We start from the raw sequence: 18,699 nt of genomic DNA, 5'->3' as shown, positions 1-18,699 counted from the left end.
GGGTGTGTTTTCCAGCCCTCCATCCATCCAGCCTGCTCCTGCTCTCCCACCTCCCCGAGGCTCCCACCAGAGGGATTTTCCAGCTGCTCCAGCAGGAACTGAACGCTCTTCCCAATTTTCCCTTCCCATCCTCCAGTTCCAGCCTTGAGGCGCTGGGGAAGGGGCTCTGCAGCCAGGCAGGAGAGCTTTCATTCACTGGGGAACCGTGTGCCCCTGCCCTGCCCTGCCAGCCCTGGCTCCAGAACGTTCTGCTCTGTTTGGCAGGGCCCCGTTTCCCCAGCCAGGGCTCCCTTTTGATCTCCGGAGCGAGCTCTGGGGAGGGGCCAGGGCAGGCATGGAGGCTGCTGCCCCCCGGGAGGGTTTCCAGCCCCACAGGTGTTTTTTCACTCAGCCAGGGAGCAGCAGGGATCGCCTTGGCTGCCTCTGCTCCCCTCGCCACGCCAGGAGCGGCCACGGCAGCGCCAGCGGAGCCACAGGCTCACTGCTCCTCCTCCAGAGCCTCCTCTTGCACAGGCTCCCCTTCCACAGGCTCCCCTTCCAAAAGCTCCTCTTCCATAGGTTCCTCTTCCATAGGTTCCTCTTCCAAAGGCTCCCCTTCCAAAGGCTCTTCCAGATCCAGCCCAGCTGTGCCTGAGCCAGAGCTGCTCCCAGGGCCAGTGTGGGATGGAGAGGGACAGATCCTGCTGGGATCACTGGGATGGAGAGGGCAGGTCCTGCTGGGATCACTGGGATGGAGAGGGACAGATCCTGCTGGGATCACTGGGATGGAGAGGGCAGGTCCTGCTGGGATCACTGGGATGGAGAGGGCAGGTCCTGCTGGGATCACTGGGATGGAGAGGGCAGGTCCTGCTGGGATCTCTGGGATGGAGAGGGCAGGTCCTGCTGGGATCACTGGGATGGAGAGGGACAGATCCTGCTGGGATCTCTGGGATGGAGAGGGCAGGTCCTGCTGGGATCACTGGGATGGAAAGGGCAGGTCCTGCTGGGATCACTGGGATGGAGAGGGCAGGTCCTGCTGGGATCACTGGGATGGAGAGGGACAGATCCTGCCGGGATTCTGGGATGGAGAGGGCAGGTCCTGCTGGATCTCTGGGAGAGCCTCTGGTTCTGGCAGTTGTGGATCACTGGGATGGGAGGGCAGGTCCTGCTGGGATCTCTGGGATGGAGGGGCAGGTCCTGCTGGGATCTTGGGATGGAGTTGGGAAGGATCCTGCTGGGATCTCTGGAGAGGGCAGGTCCTGCTGGGATTTGGGGAGCGGGGTCTGGGTGGAGGGACAGTCCTGCTGGGATCACTGGGATGGAGAGGGCAGGTCCTGCTGGGATCTCTGGGATGGAGAGGGCAGGTCCTGCTGGGATGGAGAGGGCAGGCCCTGCTGGGATCTGGGATGGAGAGGGACAGATCCTGCTGGGATCTCTGGGATGGAGAGGGCAGGTCCTGCTGGGATCTCTGGGATGGAGAGGGCAGGCCTGTGGGACAGATCCCTGCTGGGATCACTGGGATGGAAGGCGTCCTGTGGGTCACTGGGGGGCGGTCTGTGGGTCACTGGGTGGGGCAGGTCCTGCTGGATCACTGGGATGGGTCCTGCTGGGTCACTGGGTGGGGGGCAGGTCCTGCTGGGATACTGGGATGGAGAGGGACAGATCCTGTGGGATAAACACTCTGGGTGGAGGGGCGCTGGGTTGGCTCTGCTGGATCGGATGCGGTCCTGTGTTGTGTGCTCTGCTGGAGCGACCATCCCCACCCCAGGGATGCAGGAGGTGCAGCAGCAGCACCTCCACGAGGCCCAGGACCCCCAGGCTGCAGGAAAAGGGCTCCCAGGAGATGCTGCAGCCCTGGCCTCCCTTCCCACTCCCAAATCCCCAGGCAGAGCCCCCCAGTGCCCAGCACCTCCCACAGCAGCAGCTCCCAGAGCCCAGGGCAGCATCCATGGGGGCCCATCCCATCTGGGAATGGTTTCCCACACGAGGTGGAGCCTCCTGCTCCCAGGCAGAGCTGGGGACACAGGGATTCTGTTTTCCCCATGGCATCCACGGCACAGGGATGCTGCTGGAGCCACAGCAGGATGGGAGCTGCCACTGCTGGGGGCTGGGACACAAAGCCTGGGGGCAGCCCCTCCTGTCAGCCCCTTTTCACAGCAGAGAGCAGCCCCAAAGCACAGAAACCTCAGCCCCTCACCATTCCAGTGGAATTCCAGCATCAGCACAGCCTGGGCTAAAATTCCTGCACAGCTCTGGGGATTTCACAAAAACCAGTGGGCAAAAGCCCCAGCTCTGAATTTCCATTCTGTCTTGCCTCAGAGTGGGAGCAGAAAACAAAACTTTGCTTTATTCAGGGTTTCCTGGGAACCCCTCTGTTAAAAAGCTGGGGAATCCCTGAAAGTCTGGGAGCCAAGGGGCAGGACTGAGATCCCGAGTGCTTCCTGCAAAGCCAGGGCTCCTCACCCTGCCCTCAGCCCACAAAAATAAAGGTGGGGAGGCCAAAGGAAAGGAACAGAATGACATCGCCTGACCCCGTGCCAAAAACATCCACCTGTGCCAGAAACCTTTTCAGGGTGAATCCCAAGCAATCCCTTGGCTTGGGTGAAGTTCAGCCCATTCCCAGCCAGGCCCCACAGGTTCTGTTCCCTGCACTCAGCTCTCAGCCACAAACTTGGAACTATGAGGGGCACAACTGCAGCAAAATATAAATATAATATATAAATAGATGATATAAAATATAAAATATAAAATGTGTGTCCCAGGGGCCTCGTGCCTGATGGAACAAATCTGTTCATGAACCTGTGGAAGCACCACCTGGAACTCACCTGCACAGCCACCAGAAACATTTCAGGGATAACACAAATAGAGCAAATGGGAAAAAAAATCAAGGAAAACATAAGGAGGAGCAGTTTAAAGGGTTCCCAGCAAAATCTGAGGCATTTCTGCTGCCATGAAAGAGTTAATGGGCAGGAGAGGGTTACATCAGAGGGAGGATTTGCTATTTTCTATAGTGAAACCAGAGAATTCTGCCTCCAGAGCACCCTTTGGGCACAAGGAGGGCAGAGCCAGGAACATTCTGTGCAATCAGGATGCAGGACAGGTCCCCAGAATGGATCTTTAGAAAGCAGAAGGTGAAGTGTGAGGCTGAAGGAGGCTCCAGGACAAAGTGCAGCCCTTGGAGGTTCCCTGGGTGGGAACCCAGCCCTGGCAGAGGCTCGGCTGGGCTGGCCCATGGAGCAGGACCCAGCCTCACAGAGCCGCTCTGGATGCTCAGGCAGAGCAGGTTTAGGCACCGGGATGGAGCTGGCTATTACTGACAGCTAATTAGCCCGATATTAACAACAAAGCCTTTAAGTAAACGGCCTGCAAAACCTCATTTACTCAACCTGGAGACAAACTCATCAACTGCAGGCTCCATTAGCCAGCCCACTCTGCCACTCGTAAAGAAAGTTTAAAAATCCTGTTTATAGGAAAGAACTGGAAGGCAAATCAAGAGGTAAAAAATAAATAAATAAATAAATAAATAAAAAGACAACAAACCAAACCCTAAATAGAGAAACCTTCTGCAGATTCCATCTCTATAGGAACGGTGCCATAAATGCGTAAGAGAAAACTCAGCAGCCCCATTCTCCCTGCCAGGCTCCTTTTTTCCCTTTAAAGGAGCAGATGCCAGCACGATAAGCCCGTGTGTACCTTTCACATTAAACATGTCACCGAGACATTGCTGCCTGAAGAAGCAGGAGCACCCCTGAAATCCACCTGGAAGGCTGCAACCTGCTTCTTTTTGTTTGGTCACCGAGCAATGACAGTAATTAAGAGGCAATCCCTGTGTCGCCCTGCAAGGCTCCCTCCGAGGAGATAAAGGAAAAGCAGAGCCTCCTCCTGCAGCCCCAGTGCCAGACACAGCTCCCACCCCACAGCCCTCCCTCCTTCACCTCAATTAAGTTCCACTCAGGGGAAAGGAGAAGAAAGGGGAAGGGGATGGGGGAGGAGAGGCAGCACTTACCCTTTGGGGACTCACTCCGGGCTTTCTTGCTCTCCAAAGGACACTCACTGCTGCTGTTGGGGGAACATACTCTTCTCTTGCCTAAAATTTCATCTGGGAGAGAGAGCAGAGAGCTGAGGGTCAGAGGAGGCTGCACTTTCCTCCTTGCAGGAGAGACCAGAGACACTTTGGTATTTTGCTGCTCTCTCTCACACACAGGCACACACACGCACTCTGATATTACGAGCAGAGAGAGAAAAAAATGAAAGTAAGAAAAATCATCATCTTGAGAGCCTTGATCTGCTTTCCTAATCACGCAGCCCAAAAGCACATAATGACTATTCATACTCTGATCAATGCAACGTTTTCCAGCCATAAATTCTGAATCCACTTGATTTCCTTACTGAGTTTCATCATTTGCTCTGGTGCCTTTTGTCCCCCCGGTGTTTCCACTCCTTTCATGCCCTGATGCAAAGCAACTGGGGGAGAGGAAGGGGAGGAAAAAAACAACACAGGGAAGGGAAAAAAAAAAAAAGCACAACAGATCTCTGAATCTTCCTACCACAGTATCTCTGTCTCTCTCTGTGTCTCTCTCTCCCAGTCTCTCCCCCTCCCTCCCTCCTCCTCCTTCAAAACCTCAAGGTCCTCAGCAATCTTCCCCCTCTGGATTGCACGGAAACACTCAAGCCCCGTGCATTACTGCAGCCCTCCGGAGCAGCACCGAATCTCTGAGACACAATTACAGCGGCCCCGAGCAGGTTTGGAATCAATATCCTCCCCTAATAACGCCGGGGAAACTGAAAGCATGATGGTGCATATGGGCAGGAAGGAAGAGCCTGTTTGTCACTGCAAGCACCAAACCCTCATCTATCAAGGGCTTGTTAAAGATGCAGCATCTTAAAAGAGAGAAAATAATAATAATGATAATAATAAAAAAATCTCAGAAACGAGGAGTGAGAAAGGGCTGGATGTGCCTGTGAGCACTGCCAGGCTGCTGCAATGTGGGGGTTAAGGGAGGTTACAAACCCCCTGCTCCTATTTATAACAACAACAACAACATCCTCCTGTTCCAGGGGACATTTCCAGCCAAGGAACTGTCCCCAGCACTCAGCATCACTCCCCATCGCCGGGGATGCAGCCGAGCAGCCCAGGTGCTGCCGTGGCAGGGATTTACTGGGGATCAGAGCACAGCAGCCCCAGCAGGTGCCTCTGCCCGAGGAGCTCCAAGGGGCATTGCAGGGCTTTGAAGAGCACAGGCTGCCTCCAAACTCAGCCTTCCAGGGCCCTGCCACCCAATCCCTGGGCAGAACTGGCACTGGGGGACAATGCAGAGGCTTGTGGCTGTGCAGAACCCAAAGGCAAGGAAGCACAGCAGAGCAGAGGGGCTGGGGAGAGCCAGGGAAGGACAGAGGCACCCCGGGCAGCGCTCTCAGCACTCACACCCCAGCTGCCTGTCCATACAGTTGGGATTTTCCCACTCCTCCTGCCTCAGTTTCCCCCTCACACAACTCCTGCACAGCCATATCAGCTGCCCAAGCTTGGGGCTCGCGGGGAGCACACCCAGAGCCTGTCCATACAATCGGAATTTTCTCTGTCCATACAATCAGAATTTTCTCTGTCCATACAATTGGGATTTTCCCACTCCTCCTGCCTCAGTTTCCCCCTCGCACAACCCCTGCCCTCCCCAAGCTCGGGGCTCACAGGGAGCACACCCCGAGCCCCCAGCTCCCTCCCCCTGCAATGCTCCATCCCTCAGTGCCGATTTTCCTGGAAGCTTCTCCCCGATGCTGCAATCCCCCGGCGCTGGAGGCCAAGATCACACATCCTGCTCCTCCCCAGGACTGCTCCCAGCCAGCATTTGCGGCTTTGGAACAAACTCCAGCCGCTCCGCTCTGCTCTCCCCTCCCGGGCTGGAGGCAGAGGAGTCTCCATGGCAAGGAGCTGGTGACAGCAGCACGGGCTCCATGTGACAGCCCTGGAATGTGAGCAGTGAAGATTCCTCGCTTTCACAGCTCTGCCAAGGCACCTCGTTCCCCCATCCCTGCCTCCCTCCCGCTGCTCCTCTCCCACCCCCGGGCCCATCTGCCGCCAGCGCTGCTCCCTCCGGGGCTGCTATGCTCAGAGACTCGCAGCCATGCCCAGAGAGTCCCGGATTTGCCCAGCTTTCCCAGACATTCCCAGCCATTCCCTGCCCATTCCTAGCCATTCCCAGATATTCCCAGCTTTCCCAGACATTCCCAGCCATTCCCTGTCTATTCCCAGCCATTCCCAGCCATTCCCAGCCATTCCCTGCCCATTCCCAGATATTCCCTGCTATTCCCAGTCACCCTCTGCCCATTCCCAGCCATTCCCAGCTTTCCCAGATATTCCCAGCCATTCCCTGCCCATTCCTTGCACATTCCCTGCCATACACATATATTCCCATATATTCCCATATATTCCCATGCCATTCCCTGATTTTCCCTGATGCTCCCAGCCAGTCCCACCCATTCCCAGATATTCCCAGCCATTCCCAGATATTCCCAGCCAGTCCCTGCAATTCCCATGCCATTCCCACACACCTCAGCCCCATCTCCCTCCCAGCCAGGGGCAGGGCAGGACCAGGATCCCGCAGAGCTCTGACCTGGCACCAGGTTATTGCCTGGCCTGCCTTCATAACTCTGCAGTTCCACTGATAACGCCTTTCATTTTCAGCTGTAATATTAAAACCGGCCCTGATTTGGCTCCCTTTCAGCTGCAGGGCTCTGCAAGGAGGCAGGGAGAGGAGGCAAAGCAGGGATTGGGGAACAGAACCCCAGGTGCCTGCCCATCCTCTCAGGCGGATGCTCCGCACCTCCTGCAGGTGCTCGGGCTGAGCAGAACCTGCCTTGGGGCTCTGTGCTGGATGAGCAGCACGGCACTAAAAGCACAGCCTGGCTCTGGGAGGGTGCTGAGACATCCAGGAGCTGCTCTGCCAGCTCATTTGCAAAGCAGATTTGGTGCTGCTGCTGCTGCTGCTGCAAAGTCAGGGAGATGGGCACTGGCTGCTGCCATCCTGGCTCTGTGTGTGTCAGGGCACAGGGGCCTGGGGGGCTGCCAGGGGGAGGTGCAGGGCTGGGGGGAGTGCAGGGTCCTTGGAGGGGCTGGGCAGGTGGAGCTGGGGGCAGAGCTGGGCTGAGGTGGTGACAGCAGAGCATGGGAGCTGCAACCCTCGCTGGGAGCTGTACCCTGGGAGCTGTACCCTGGTTGTTGTACCCTGGGAGCTGCAGAAATCAGAGTGGGCTTTTCTCCTCCCCTCTTTCATGGGAGGTCCCATGCAGCACTCACCTGCTGCACTCCTGCAGGGAGGCAGGGCTGGGCAGCAGTGCAGCAGGAGAGCCCCTCTGTGCCAGTTCAGCTCCTCTGTGCCCAGCCCAGGGCTCAGCCAGGCTCTCTGTGCCAGTTCAGCTCCTCTGTGCCCAGCCCAGGGCTCAGCCAGGCTCTCTGTGCCAGTTCAGCCCCTCTGTGCCCTGCTTAGGCTCAGCCAGGCTCTCTGTGCCAGTTCAGCCCCTCTGTGCCCTGCTTAGGCTCAGCCAGGCTCTCGGTGCCAGTTCAGCCCCCTGTGCCCAGCCAGGCTCTGCAGCAGCAGCAGGGCCAGGAGCTGGGCACTGCCCCAGCAGTCAGCTGGCGTGGCACCAGCCTGGGGGGATATTTTGTCTCCTGGCCTGCTCTAATCCTCAGCCTCCCCACCCTCAGCAGCCCAGCTAAGCAGCCCGAGCCTCTGATCAGCTTTCAGCAGAGCACTTGGGAGCCTAAGGCTGGGGGGATTAGAAACCCTATCCCCAGGATCCCCAAAGGCACAGGGGGGGCTTTGTCCCACCCTGCACAGGGACTCTGCACCAAGGACACCCCCGGGCAGGGAAACCAGGGAGGGTTTTGCTGCAGGGGCTACAAAGGGTCCCAGTTTGGGCCCAAACTGCCCTGCCCTGTGCTCCTGCTGCAGCACAGGGGGGAGGGATGGGGACCTATCTCACGCTCCCCACCCCAGCTCTGGGGCTGCTCGGAAAGATTCTTGGAGCACAAAGTCCTGAGCAAACAGAGAATGGAGCCAACTTCCACGGGAAAGCACCCAGGCTGGGCCAGCCAACATCCACGAGAGCACAGCCCCTCTCCCATCTCCTCCTCATCGTTTCAGGACAGGGAAAAACATCTTCCCTGGCTCTCAGCTCCAGCCCTGAGCGTGACAATCCCCACCGGCCGGCCTGGGATGCCTTGGCAGCCTCTCCCTGCTCTGCTCTGCTCTGGCAGGGACAGCTCCCAGAGAGCAGCCTGAGCCCAGCCCAGCCACTCCTGCTGCCCCTGTGCCCAGCCCAGCCACTCCTGCTGTCCCTGAGCCCAGCCCAGCCATTCCTGCTGTCCCTGTGCCCAGCCCAGCCACTCCTGCTGTCCCTGTGCCCAGCCCAGCCATTCCTGCTGTCCCTGTGCCCAGCCCAGCCACTCCTGCTGTCCCTGTGCCCAGCCCAGCCATTCCTGCTGTCCCTGAGCCCAGCCCAGCCATTCCTGCTGTCCCTGAGCCCAGCCCAGCCACTCCTGCTGTCCCTGTGCCCAGCCCAGCCATTCCTGCTGTCCCTGAGCCCAGCCCAGCCATTCCTGCTGTCCCTGTGCCCAGCCCAGCCATTCCTGCTGTCCCTGAGCCCAGCCCAGCCATTCCTGCTGTCCCTGTGCCCAGCCCAGCCATTCCTGCTGTCCCTGAGCCCAGCCCAGCCACTCCTGCTGTCCCTGTGCCCAGCCCAGCCACTGCTGCTGCCCCTGTGCCCAGCCCAGCCATTCCTGCTGTCCCTGTGCCCAGCCCAGCCATTCCTGCTGTCCCTGTGCCCAGCCCAGCCATTCCTGCTGTCCCTGTGCCCAGCCCAGCCACTCCTGCTGTCCCTGTGCCCAGCCCAGCCATTCCTGCTGTCCCTGTGCCCAGCCCAGCCACTCCTGCTGTCCCTGTGCCCAGCCCACAGCTCTGGGGACACCCTGGGGACACCCTGTCCCAGGCCAGGGCTGTTGTGAGGAGCTTCCCGGAGCTCAGCAGCCCCAGAGCTGCTCCCAACAGAAGCTGGCACAGGGGGATCCATCCGTGGGCAGCAGGAATGCCCGGAACAAAGGCAGGGGAAGCACAAGGTCATGGGAAGAACCAGAATCAGGGCCATGATTTAACTGGGGGCAGCAAGAATGGGGGGAGGAAATTACTGGGGAAGCTGGGAAGGGGCAGGGAAGCAGTCAGCTTCTGGGATTTGGGATCCTGAACAATCCCAGAGCCTGGAATGGGGGCAGGGAGGCACTCAGCCTCTGGGATTTGGGATCCTGAACAATCCCAGAGCCTGGAATGGGGGCAGGGAGGCACTCAGCTTCTGGGATTTGGGATCTCCCTCCCAGCTCCCTGCCCCAGGGGACTCCTGGAAACGGAAAGGAAAGCAGGGAACAGAGGGGAGGGAGGGATGGGACAGGGGAATGGCTCTGACAAAGCCAGGACACACTGCTGAGTGGCCCAAGGGAGGGATGGGACACAGGAATGGCCCTTACAAAGCAGGAAGGATGACTGGTCCAAGGGTTTCTGCCTCCTGCTCCCCTCTGGAGGACTCTGGCCCAGCCTGGCTGCGCAGCCAGGGCCCCCAGCAGCACAGGAGGGCTCCAAGGAGAGGCAGAGCTCAGCACTCTGCTCTCACCCCAAAGGCTGCACGCAGCTCCCTGAGCCCTCGCAGGCGCTGGCCAAGCACGGCTCCCAGGGAGGAGGGGGCTGAGCAGGATTCCCAGGGATGCCACAGCAGCCAGGCCTCCTCAGCAGCCTGGAGCCCCCTCCCAGCTCCACAGGAGCAGCTGCCTCTCCTCCCACCATCCCCAGGCTCCTGCTGCCTCCCTCCTCCTCACACCCCATCTCCCAGCTAGAACAAAGGGAATGTCCAGCACTTCAGGCCCAAGGGGTGGCCCAGAGGGAGGTGCAGGTGATGCTGGAGCCATCCTGCTGCCTGCCCATCCATCAGGGAACGTGCTCCAGCACCCCCCTGGCTCCCAGGCTCTCCCAAAATTCATTTTTACAGCGTGCACCGAAGGCACAGGAAGGTGGTAAATATTCATAATGTGAGAAAGGCTCATGGAAAGGATATACTGCACTTAAGAGAGAGATGTGAATTAATTTTATATGCTGCAGAGAGGCTTTTTAGCAATCACAAACTTGTGAATCTCAACTTTCTTTTAGAAAAGCTCTAAAGGACGCAGCTGGGAGGGTGGGCTGGAAGTCCAGGCTCACTTTCCTGCCTGCAAAGGAGCAGCTTCCAGGGGGAAGTTTGACAAACCAGAGACACAGGCACAGACAGGTTGTGACTTCCCCACCCCTGGCAGTGCCCAGGCCAGGCTGGACAGGGCTGGGAGCATCCTGGGGCAGTGGGAGGCGTCCCTGCCATGGCAGGGGAGGCACTGGGTGCTCCCTTCTCATTTAATTTTAATTTAAATGAAATTTATTTATTTATTAATAAATAATTTTTATTTATTATAAATGTATAATAAACTTATAAATTTATTATAAATAAATGTATAATAAATTTATTTTAATTTTTAAAAAATTTATTTAATTGCCTTCCCATCACTCTGGGGTCCCGTGAGCACAAACCTCTTGGGCAAAGCCTGTTTGGCCCCATGGCCCTCAGGCCTGGGGATGTCACCCGGCCCAGGGACAGCAGCCCTGTGCCCCTGCAGGCCCAGGAGGCAGCAGAGCTGCTCCAGCTCCCTGGCCGCCCCTTCCAGAGCGTTCCCTCAGCACAGGCAGAGCCCAGCAGAGCTGCTGCTGGGGCTGGACCCCCTTAGCACCATTTAAATGTCCAATTGCACTCATTCAGCCCCTGAAAAAAAACCCGCTGCTTCTCCAGCCCGTGACAGCTTTGACAGCCAGACTCCTTAATTCCTTTTTCTTATTCCCTTAATCTGTCATCTTTATCAGGCTGGGGAAGTGCCAGGCTGCAAGCAGGAGCCCCGGCCCCGATCAATCTCCACATTACAGCTGACAGAATGGTGCTAATAACTTATTGATCTCATGTTTGCCAAGCCCCAGTGGGGCTGGAAGGCTCCCATTGATTGGCTTGGGGGAAGGAGCCTCTCAGCTGAGAGCAGAGCGGAAAACCTTCAAATTGTCTCCTTCCCCAGAGCTGGGGAGGGAGGGAGGGAGGGCAGGGGCCTGCACAGGGACCCGGGAGGAGGAGGAGGAGTGCAGAGGAAGAAGGATGTGTGTGTGTGAGAGATGGGGATTAAGAATGGACAAGGAACTGGGGGGGAAAAGGGTTTGAGAAGAAAGAAATGCGAGGAGGAGGAGGAGGGGGAAGAGCAGGGAAGGGGAGAGAAGCAAAAGAGAAGAGGAATTGGGAACAAAAAGGTTGTGCAGAGCTGAGAAATGAATGAAAGAGGCAGCTGAGCCTCTTCTTGCTCACAGCAAACCATTAATAAAACCCTTCCCATGCCCAGCCCTCCATCCCTAAATAACGCTCCCCAAGTCTGCTCGTGGCTGGCACAAAGCAACGCTCACTGCCTGGGCAGGGTGGGAGCAGAGCTTTACTGGGGACAGGGCAGCAGCAGGGCAGTCCCCACGGTGACAGAGCCACAATTCCTCCCTGGAAAATCCCAACCCAGCTCCTTCATCTCCCCTGAAGAGGCCAAGAGCCAGCAGGAGCCAGCAGAGATGCTGAGGTGGCTCCTGGCTGCCTCCACGATCTCAGAGGTCTTTTCCAACCTCGACTGAACTCCAACAACAGGCCCTGACCTTCCTCAGCTCCTCCTGCTCCAGCGGGGGCAAAGCCAAGGGTAAAACCTGAGCAAAACAACAGCAAACCCTGCACTGACCTGTGCTGGCACAGCCAAAGGAAACACTCCCTTCCACCTTGGCTTCCCCACTCTCCCCTCACTTCCCAGCTCCTCTGCTGGTATTGCAGAGGCTCTTGGTCACATCGCACTCCTGCAAGGCCTCAGGAGGTGCAAAACCAAAGTTAAAGAGAGCCCAGGGAGGGGAACGGAGCCCAGAGAGGGGAACAGAGCCCAGGGAGGGGAACGGAGCCCAGCGAGGGGAACGGAGCCCAGCGAGGGGAACGGAGCCCCAGCTCCAAGGGCAGGGGCTGCAGGGCAGGGACAGAGCCCAGACCCTCAGGCTGCCAAGGTAAACAATTGTCCTTCAGGGGAAAACATGTCAACAACAGGGCCTGGCCTTCCAGCTCCTGGCCGCCCATTTGGTGCTGATTTTCTGCTCAATTTAAGGCAGCAGTCCAATAAAGGCTGCTGCTTTTTTCCCCGTTGTTTGGCTCGGCTAAATGAAAACATGTCTGCAGCCCAGCTCATTACCCCAGCCCTGTGCTGGGATCCTGTCTCCAGCCATTAGCAGCAACATCCCCGATCCCAATTCCTTTTCATCCCCAATATTAACTCCTCCTTAGCCTATGAAAGCTCTGGGTCTCAGTGCAGAGGCAAACCAGGTCACTGCAAGGCCATGGCAGGGACACAGAGCCCAGGGCTAGGCCTGAGCAGCCGGCTGTGCATCCACACTGGGAATAAAAACCCCAAATTCTCACATTTGAATCTCTGAATTCTCACTTTTGAATCTCTTTACAGCTCAAAAATTCCTCCTTCTCCCTTGCTTGGCCAACATGGAAAGATGGGGCAAGAGGGTGAGCACAGAATAAATCCTCTCAAGGAGACACAAGCTCAGCTCTGTGGTGTTTTTGAGATAATAAAACCCCAAATTCTCACTTTCGAATCTCTGAATTCTCACATTTTAATCTCTTTGAATTCTCACATTTGAATCTCTGAATTCTCACATTTGAATCTCTTTATAGCCCAAAAATTCCTCCTTCTCCCTTGCTTGGCCAAGGGCACCACGTGGAAAGATGGGGCAAGAGGGTGAGCACAGAATAAATCCTCTCCCAGGGACACAGCTCAGCTCTGGGGTGTTTTTGGGGGTGAAATCTGCTCCTCCCAGGCTGCAAAAGCACCAGGAACACAGGAGCACCTGGAAAAGCCTCTCTGGAGCTCTGCAAGGCTCTCAGGGCTTGTCGTTCCCATCACAGTGACCAAAAACCCCTGGAAAAGCCTCTCTGGAGCTCTCAGGTTTGTCACTCCCATCACATTGACCAAAAACCCCTGAAAAGCCTCTCTGGAGCTCTCAGGTTTGTCACTCCCATCACATTGACCAAAAACCCCTGAAAAGCCTCTCTGGAGCTCTCAGGTTTGTCACTCCCATCACATTGACCAAAAACCCCTGAAAAGCCTCTCTGGAGCTCTGCCCTGCTGCTGCTGCTGCCGCTTCCCCCCTCAGCCGGGGCAGGCTCAGCCCCAGGTGCTTTCTGCAGTGAATTTCTCCCTGCCTGGGGCAGGAGTGAGGCTCTGTCTCCCCTCTGTGCCCTCTCAGAGCATCTCCAGCCAGCACAGCAGGTCCCTGAGGCACGAGGGGCAGGAGGAGGAGAGGGAAGAGCTACCCACCTTCCTCTAGCATGAGGGAGCCTGAATCCTCCACTTCTATCCATGCAAATAGTCCTACTGCCACTGGAAACCCATGAAATCTGGCACTGCAGAACAGAGGGTGTTTGAGGAGAGAAAGAGGAGAAATTAACAGGATTTTTGTGCAGGACAGGAATGAATTAGAGCCTGGGGACCAGGGGCCAAGCGCTGGCTCAGGCCCTAAAGCAGCGTGCAGAGCACAGCGGCCTGGGGGAGGCACTTGGAGACCCTCAGGGAAGCACAGAGCCCATTCCTCGCACCTTTCCTCTCCTCTGCGGTGTTTCTGAGATAAAAAAACCTTCCCTTCCATCCCCAGCTGCAGTGCAATTAGCACCAAGGAGAGCACTCCCCACTGCAGAACCAGCAGGGCAGGAGGGGCAGCAGGGAATCCTCTGCAGGGTCAGCCGAGGAGGGACCTGCCCTGGTTTGTAGGGAAGCTGCTCTGGGGGCTTGGGCAATCACCAAAGCTGCTTGTTCTGCCTGCCCCCTGTGCAGGCTGGCAGTGCCAAGGGGAACCAACCTCACCCAGCCCCAGGCAGCTCTGCCCTGAGCCCTTTCCTGCCTCCCTGAAGTCAGAAAAGCCCCAGAACCACACACATTTATTTTTCACTCGTTCCAGCCCCTTTCTGCATTTCAAAGACCATCCAGATCCAGTGATACTGCTGATTTCCCAGCCCGTGCTGCTGGAAACTACAGCACTGCCTCTAATCCTGGTTGTAACAACAAGAGGAGGAATTCCCTCCCAGAATTAATCACAAAGCAGCCAGCCCTGCCAGCTTCAGCCTTTTTGCTGCCCCCACGGGCTGGCAATGAGCACATCTCTGCCATTTGTGCTCTCCTTGTTCTGCATCCTCCCCTGGAGCTGGGGCAGGGAGGAGCAGGCACTGCTGAGTGCTGCTCCAGCAGCACCCTGAGCACGCAGGAGCCTCCAGAGAGCTCCTCCTGCCCTCTCTGGGACCAAATCCCGCCCAGAAAGCAGCACGGGAACGTTTCTGAGCAGAGCCCTGCAGCTCCCAGGCAGGACTTTGTGAACCTGGAGGCCCCAGCATCATTGATTCAGCATTGTTTATGCGCAGGTGCCTTCAGGAGGGGGAGGTTCTCATAACCCAACACACGGGGCAGTAGCTGGGGGCAAAGTTCCTCTGCCCTCCTTGCTGGAACACAACGGTTCCAACAACAGCGAGCAGTGCTTCACGACCTCTGAAAAGTCTGTATGAATTCATGATTGCCCAGCTCCCCTCCCAGCAAAACCAGCCCCAGCAGTGCTGGGCCCAAAGCCCAGAGGGAACCTGGGGAGAGGTGACAAAGTGACAAAGCCCCCCTGTCCCCTCAGACACCTCCTGTGCCCTCCTGACTCTTCTAAACCCCCCAAACCTGTCATTCCTTAGAGCTTTGTCACTGCCTTGGTGGCCTCCTGTGTGCCTGAGCCTCCTCCTTTTCACTCATGAATATTTCACAGGATCAGAAAGGTTGGAAAAGATCTCCAGGACCACCCAGGCCAAGCATTAACCCAGCCTTAACCAACCCGCCTTAACCATTAACCAACCCACATCCCCAGGTGACCTGGACACCCCCAGGTGGTGACTCCACCACTGCCCTGGGCAGCCTCTTCCCCCTGGAAATTGATACTAATATCGATCATATTGATCCTAATATCGATCATATTGATCCTAATATCGATCATATTTCCCCCAAGAAATTGTTCCTAATATTGATCATATTGTTCCTAATATTGATAATATTGTTCCTAACAATTGTTCCTAATATTGATCATATTGTTCCTAATAATTGTCCCTAATATTGATCATATTGTTCCTAATAACTGCTCCTAATATTGATAATATTGTTCCCAATAATTGTTCCAAATATTGATAATATCATTCCTAATAACTGTTCCAAATATTGATAATATCGTTCCTAGTAACTGCTCCTAATATTGGTAATATCGTTCCTAATAATTGTCTCTAATATTGATCATATTGTTCCTAGTAACTGCTCCTAATATTGATCATATTGTTCCTAATAACTGCTCCTAATATTGATAATATTGTTCCTAATAATTGCTCCTAATATTGATAATATTGTTCCTAATAATTGTTCCTAATATTGATAATATTGTTCCTAATAATTGTTCCTAAGATTGATCATATTGTTCCTAATAATTGTTCCAAATATTGATCATATTGTTCCTAACAATTGTTCCTAATATTGATCATATTGTTCCTAACAATTGTTCCTAACATTGATAATATTGTTCCTAATAATTATTCCTAATATTGATAATATTGTTCCTAATAATTGTTCCTAATATTGATAATATTGTTCCTAATATTTGCTCCTAATATTGTGCCTCTGCTGGCACAACTTGAGGCCATTTCTTACACTTTCCTAATTTAAGAAACAACCCAGAGCAGCTCAAACACCAATTAAGAGAGAGGAGTCAGAGCTCCTACACGTCATCGTTTCTCCTGGTGGGAATGAGGAGAACCCTTTGCATTTCTGGAATGCCACGGGTCCCAGAGAATTCCAGCAATGCTGGTCAAGCCCAGCAGTTTCTCTGCAAAGCAAACAAGACTGAAACCCATTCTGACACCCAGGGTCAGCTGAGCCACGCAGACTCCAGCAGGGTCACAGGGAAAAATGGATTTATGGCCAGTTTGGCTTTTGGAGCTGTGCAGGGAAAGGGGCTTTGGGACATGGTTAATGATGAGATTGGAGATTCAGCTGTGAAAGCAGAGTCTGGGAGCTGCCCTGGCTGATTTACACACACACTACAAACCCCTCCTGAGTCCCTCCTGAAGATGTGATTGAAGTTCTCACCCCCCAAAGACATTCCCAAAGGGTGTCAGGTGTGGGGTTCCCTCTGCATTTGGGGTTCACTCACACACTCACCAGAATGACTGACAAAATACATGAACACAACCAGACACATTTTCTGAGAAGGCCCAAAACAGCACGCAGAGAGATCCGGCTCTGATTTGGAAGGGCAGGGTATAAAACTCCATAAAACAGTATAAAAACTGACAGAAACCCCAGTTTTTCCCTAACTGCAGGATCCTTCAATCAACAAGCAGATCTTGGTTTATTTACCCCAGACTGTCACTTGTGGACTTCTGCAGTTTGCCACCAGACCACCCTCCCCAGAGCCCCTCCCTGAGCCCAGGGCAGGGTCCCACAGGAGCATCTCTGGTTCCACCCTGGGTGCAGCTCAACCCAGGGGAACACCCCAAACCCTGCTCCCAGAGGAGCTAGCAGGCCCTGCAGCAGCGTGGGGAACCTGAGATTAATGAAATTGCAAATCCAGTCAAGCTCTGTGCAAGGCCTTTCTGCCTCACTTGGCACCAGCCCCGGGGACGCTGCAGCGCTGCGCTGCCACAAGCTCCTTCAACACAGCCCACTGGCTTTGGGGACCTCCAAAGGGCTTCACCAGCACCACAGAATCCTTCCCACCTTCTCTAGCCACCCTTCCCACCTTCATCTTTAGCCACAGCACCACAAGATTTCCTCCAGCTGAAATGCAACACGGAAAAATCCAACAGGACAATGAAGGGACCGGGGAGCGAGTGCAGCCATGGTATTTTATGAAAAATCCTTTTGCTAGGATTTTTCTCCTGAGAAGCTGAGAGGCCTCAGGAACAAAATGCAAACAATGATTATCTGCTGCTGTGGAATGCAACAGGTGCATCTGTGATTGGTCTCATGGGGTTGTTTCTAATTAATGGCCAATCACAGTCCGGCTGTCTCGGACTCTCTGAGAGTCACGAGCTTTCGTTATCATTCCACTTCTTTCCTTCTGATGAAACCCTTTCTTCTGTTCTTTTAGTACAGTTTTAATGTAACATTTTCTTTTAATATAATATATATCATAAAATATATGTAACAAAATAATAAACCAGCCTTCTGAAACATGGAGTCGAGATCTCTTCCCTCATCCTGAGACCCCTGCGAACCCCACCACAGGCGAGAGGGAGAGGAGGGGAGGGAAACCACGAGCCCAGGGCAGCAGAGGTGCCCCAGCCCTCACCTGCTGCTGCCAGCCCCACGTCCAGGGGGTTCCTCTTGAGCTCACAGCGGCTCTGGCTCTCTGGCATGCCGAGCTGGCGGCCCTGCTGCAGGCTGGAGATGATGCTGGACAGGTCGGTGTCGCGGCTGCGGCAGAGCACAGAAACCCCACGTTAAGGAAACCCCAGCTCTGAAAGAACCCGAAGTACCTCTTCTCCCTGAATTGATTTTTCCCCCTATGTGAGCACAGCTGGGAGAGGTTTTTGTGTGCTCCAGCACTGCTGGGTTGCAGGGTTGCCCCTTCCTTCCTTCCCTCCCTCCCTCCCTCCCTAACCTCCCCTCAGTTTTTGAGGATTTCAAAGCCCTTCCCAAACTCCCCTCTCATTTCCCATCAAGGGCCCTGCAGCTGCCAGAGCTGCTGATTCCTGATCCCAGCCCTGCCAGATAGAACTTGCGTGGGCCAGGACTCACATCGAGGATGGAAAAACTGAAAGCGGAGGAATTGGCAGAGCTGCTCCAGAATGAATAGGAAACTTGAACTGAAATAACTGATAGTTTTCTATCAGCTGCCACCCTTCTATTCTTAAAAACCTAAGTTTTTCCATTCCATCAGTGCTGGGACAAAAGGCTGTTTGGTTTGGTTGAATGATGGTTTTTCTCCTCAGAGAGGAACCCACCACGAAGCCCGGGCAGCAGCGCTCCCCAGACCTGAGGGGACAGATTTATTTACAAAACCCATTTTCAACTCCCCCTCCAACAGATCCCAAAACAATGCTCTTCCTTCTGGGAAAAGAGACTGTGTTAGAGCAATTCAGCATTATTCTGCCTGCTCTCCTTGCATCACACTGCTGCTAACTAGGCTGGGTTAGTCCTTTTTTCCTATTTTTTTTTTCCTTCTATGGAGAGGAAGAACACAACAACAATTCACTGTAGCAGATACTGCAGCTCAGTGGTGATTTCTTTTACTGGCAAATCACTCTCCAGTTGCAAAATATTCCTGAGTAAATGATCTACAAGGTTGAGGAGGAAGAGGAAGGTGGCAGGAGCTGGTGGTGCTGGAACATCTCCCTTCTGTTTGTCTGTTTGCAGGAGATGCTGACTCCCCATCCTGCCAGCACCAGGGGCTCACCCCCAGCTAAACTGGACAACTTTTCCTCCTGCCCTGTCTCTGGAGGGAAGATGACAGCCAGGAGAGCCAGAGACACTTGGCAGAAAGGACAGGGATGAGGAACAAATGAGGACCGCTGCCCTCCCTGCCC

At 55.0% G+C, this 18,699-nt stretch overlaps 1 protein-coding gene across 1 annotated transcript in view; it reads right to left on the bottom strand.

Moving 5' to 3' along the window:
• The window catches only part of SAMD11 (sterile alpha motif domain containing 11), a 76,878-nt gene that overhangs the window by 24,753 nt on the left and 33,426 nt on the right, over window positions 1-18,699 (bottom strand). The window contains 2 exon segments of the mRNA XM_030963864.1: window positions 3,986-4,078; window positions 17,463-17,587. Of these exon segments, the coding sequence (XP_030819724.1) occupies window positions 3,986-4,078; window positions 17,463-17,587 (218 nt within the window).

Source organism: Camarhynchus parvulus, chromosome 21 (assembly GCF_901933205.1).
Source record: "Camarhynchus parvulus chromosome 21, STF_HiC, whole genome shotgun sequence".
In the NCBI taxonomy this organism is placed as follows: Eukaryota; Metazoa; Chordata; class Aves; order Passeriformes; family Thraupidae; genus Camarhynchus; species Camarhynchus parvulus.
This window is presented reverse-complemented; position numbering and strand designations above follow the sequence as displayed.